The sequence below is a fragment of the Aplysia californica genome, unplaced genomic scaffold (assembly GCF_000002075.1).
Source record: "Aplysia californica isolate F4 #8 unplaced genomic scaffold, AplCal3.0 scaffold00121, whole genome shotgun sequence".
In the NCBI taxonomy this organism is placed as follows: Eukaryota; Metazoa; Mollusca; class Gastropoda; order Aplysiida; family Aplysiidae; genus Aplysia; species Aplysia californica.
The window spans coordinates 318,498-320,997 of NW_004797391.1; the positions used below are offsets into that span (position 1 = coordinate 318,498).

The 2,500-nt window shown below is 40.1% G+C and overlaps 1 protein-coding gene across 1 annotated transcript in view; it reads right to left on the minus strand.

Annotated features, from left to right (window-relative positions):
• Window positions 1-113: 113 nt before the first annotated feature.
• The window catches only part of LOC101850880 (collagen alpha-1(XXI) chain), a gene marked incomplete at its 3' end in the record, with an annotated part of 5,599 nt that continues 3,212 nt past the window's right edge, over window positions 114-2,500 (minus strand). The window contains 2 exon segments of the mRNA XM_013081208.2: window positions 114-244; window positions 832-889. Of these exon segments, the coding sequence (XP_012936662.1) occupies window positions 114-244; window positions 832-889 (189 nt within the window).

Below are 2,500 nucleotides of genomic sequence, written 5' to 3' on the forward strand. Positions count from 1 at the left end.
CACACACACACACACACACATACAAACACATACACAACACAACACAATGCGAAACAAAACAACACGTACACCCTGGCGTGTACAAACACTAATAAACAAGCAAAATCATTCACCTTATCCTGACCAATGTTGAACTTGTCCACGAAATTCTGAACGAACCAGAGACCGATGGTGAAGTTCTGGGGCCAGATGCTGGCGCTCGCGTCAATCACGAATGCAATCTCTAATGGTAGATGTTCACAGTCTGGTGATGAGAGATGAGATGAGATGAGATGAGACGAGATTGCAAAGAGAGAGGGATGGGTTGAAACACAAAGCAGATGAAACTGGAGATGCATAGCATAAGGGAGGGGTCAATATGCGTCGTTAATACGTTTGGAATCAAGGAAGGTGTAAGCGTGTGGTTTTGTTTTGTTGTTTGTTTGTTTTTTTGTTGTTTTTTCAGATGTGATAGGGACATTTTTATGGTAGGGAGGTTTTGAATTTTGAAATTTGCAGGGATCTTTAATGGGTGCAACGTGCATACAGGATCTCCGAAATATGGGACCTCCAAAATTTGGCGTCCTTATCAGAGAAGACTTGGTGTTTGATATCTCACCCACATTATGATCACGGTTATGGGGGAAGAAGGAAACTGAGTTTGTTTTGGTTTAGTTTGTAAAACGATTTTTGTCTTTTTACTTAAAAAGAGAGAAGATTAAACGCAGAAGAACAAGAACAAGAAGAACAAAAACTTGGACATTCCAGCACAGACAAGGTTTGAACCTGGTACGTTGATATACATATTATTATAATGTGTGTCTAAGAATGTGTGACATTGTTCAAAGTTACCATCTGGACATGGCTTGGCTTGACGCCTGTCGAGGTTCCGGGCTTGAAGTGTCGCCACCTGGAGAGCAGGGTCAGGAGAGAGAACGCATTCACTGAGTTGTTGTTTTATAGACATAAGTCTTGTTTTGTTTTGTTTTTGTCGTTGTTTCTGTTGTTGTTGTTGTTGTTGTTGTTGTTGTTGTTGTTGTTGTTGTTGTTGTTGCTGTTGTTGTTGCTGTTGCTGTTGCTGCTGTTGTTGCTCTTTGTAGAGCCTGTGAGACTATAAATAATTTTAAAGCTACTTTTTAAACACAATGCAAGCTTCTTTGGGGAAAGAAAACATGAGAGGCACCGTGTTGAAATTAGGCATTCGTAAAAAAATAATGAAATTAAATAAACCGGTATTTGTTCTGGCCGTTGGAGATTGTGTGGTGGTTGGTGGGTCGAATTTTCGGTGTGGGGGGGGGGGGAGCGGGGGTTGTTGTTTTGTTTTGTTTAGTTTTTTGCTCAGCACCTTTTACGTCCATTTCTAGACACATTTCTCTATTGATGTTTTTGAAAAACGTTGATTAAATGCACTAAAAATAAATTTAAAAATGCATTTGTCTAGGACACTCTAGCTTTGAAAGTCATCACATTTAGGTTGCCATATTCTCGTTTATTTTACTTCTGACCCCCATTCCGTTTAATCACAAATATGTTTATATCTATTTGAGGTAAGCAAGACAAATAAACAAGCTTTGAGATGATACCAATAGCTGCATTTGCTATTTTTTTTTAAACAACTGATGAGCGCCTGATTCCTCTGCGTCGGCACACATACACATGTAAAGTGTCGTTGGGGGCAAAAAACATACATTTAAAAGAGAAAGGAAACGTCAGACAGCATTTTAAAACAAAGCTATAAAACCTCCCTTGCAGTCAGTGCTTGAAAAGTTCAGACTGCTACTGCCACACTGTTGACTACACAGCGAGCTTGTTCCTAAAAGTCCGAACCCATCATCATGAACTGAAACTAAGGAACAGTACGCCGAAAAAAGCCACACAAACGAGTAGATCTACGGACGCTCAAGAAACGCTAGCACTGATTACACGAATCTAAAGACAAGTTGCATAGTAGTGTTTCTGCAGCAATTATTCTCTCAAACGTACAGGAGACCCAAATATTCTAAATGTCCCTCAATCAACAGACAAGGCCAAAGACAGAATCCTACCAGGAGAAGTAATCGCAGCAGTTGCAGCTCTAAAACTAGGCAAAGAAGCACGAGTCGATAACATTAATGCAGAGCTGGTGAAAGCAGGAGGATACTCAGGTATAGACATGTTCTATCGTATCTGCAACAACATCTGGCATACAGGACTGTGGCCGAAACCTAGAACGCAATCGCTGGTGATCACACTTCCAAAGAAAGGCAACCTACAGCAATACCAAAACTACCGTACAATAAGAGTCACCAGTCATTGCGGCAAAGTAATGCTCCAAATAATCCTAAATAGGCTCAGACCACAGGCCCAGAAAATCATTGCAGAAGAATAAGCAGGCTTCAGTACAGCAGAACAATTTTTTAAACTTCAGAATGATAATGGAAAAACTACCTCCAACACAACCAGAAGTTTTATCATGAGTTCATCGATTTTAAAAAGGCTTTACACAGTGTCTGGTACAAAGCATTTTGGTCAACATTGAATC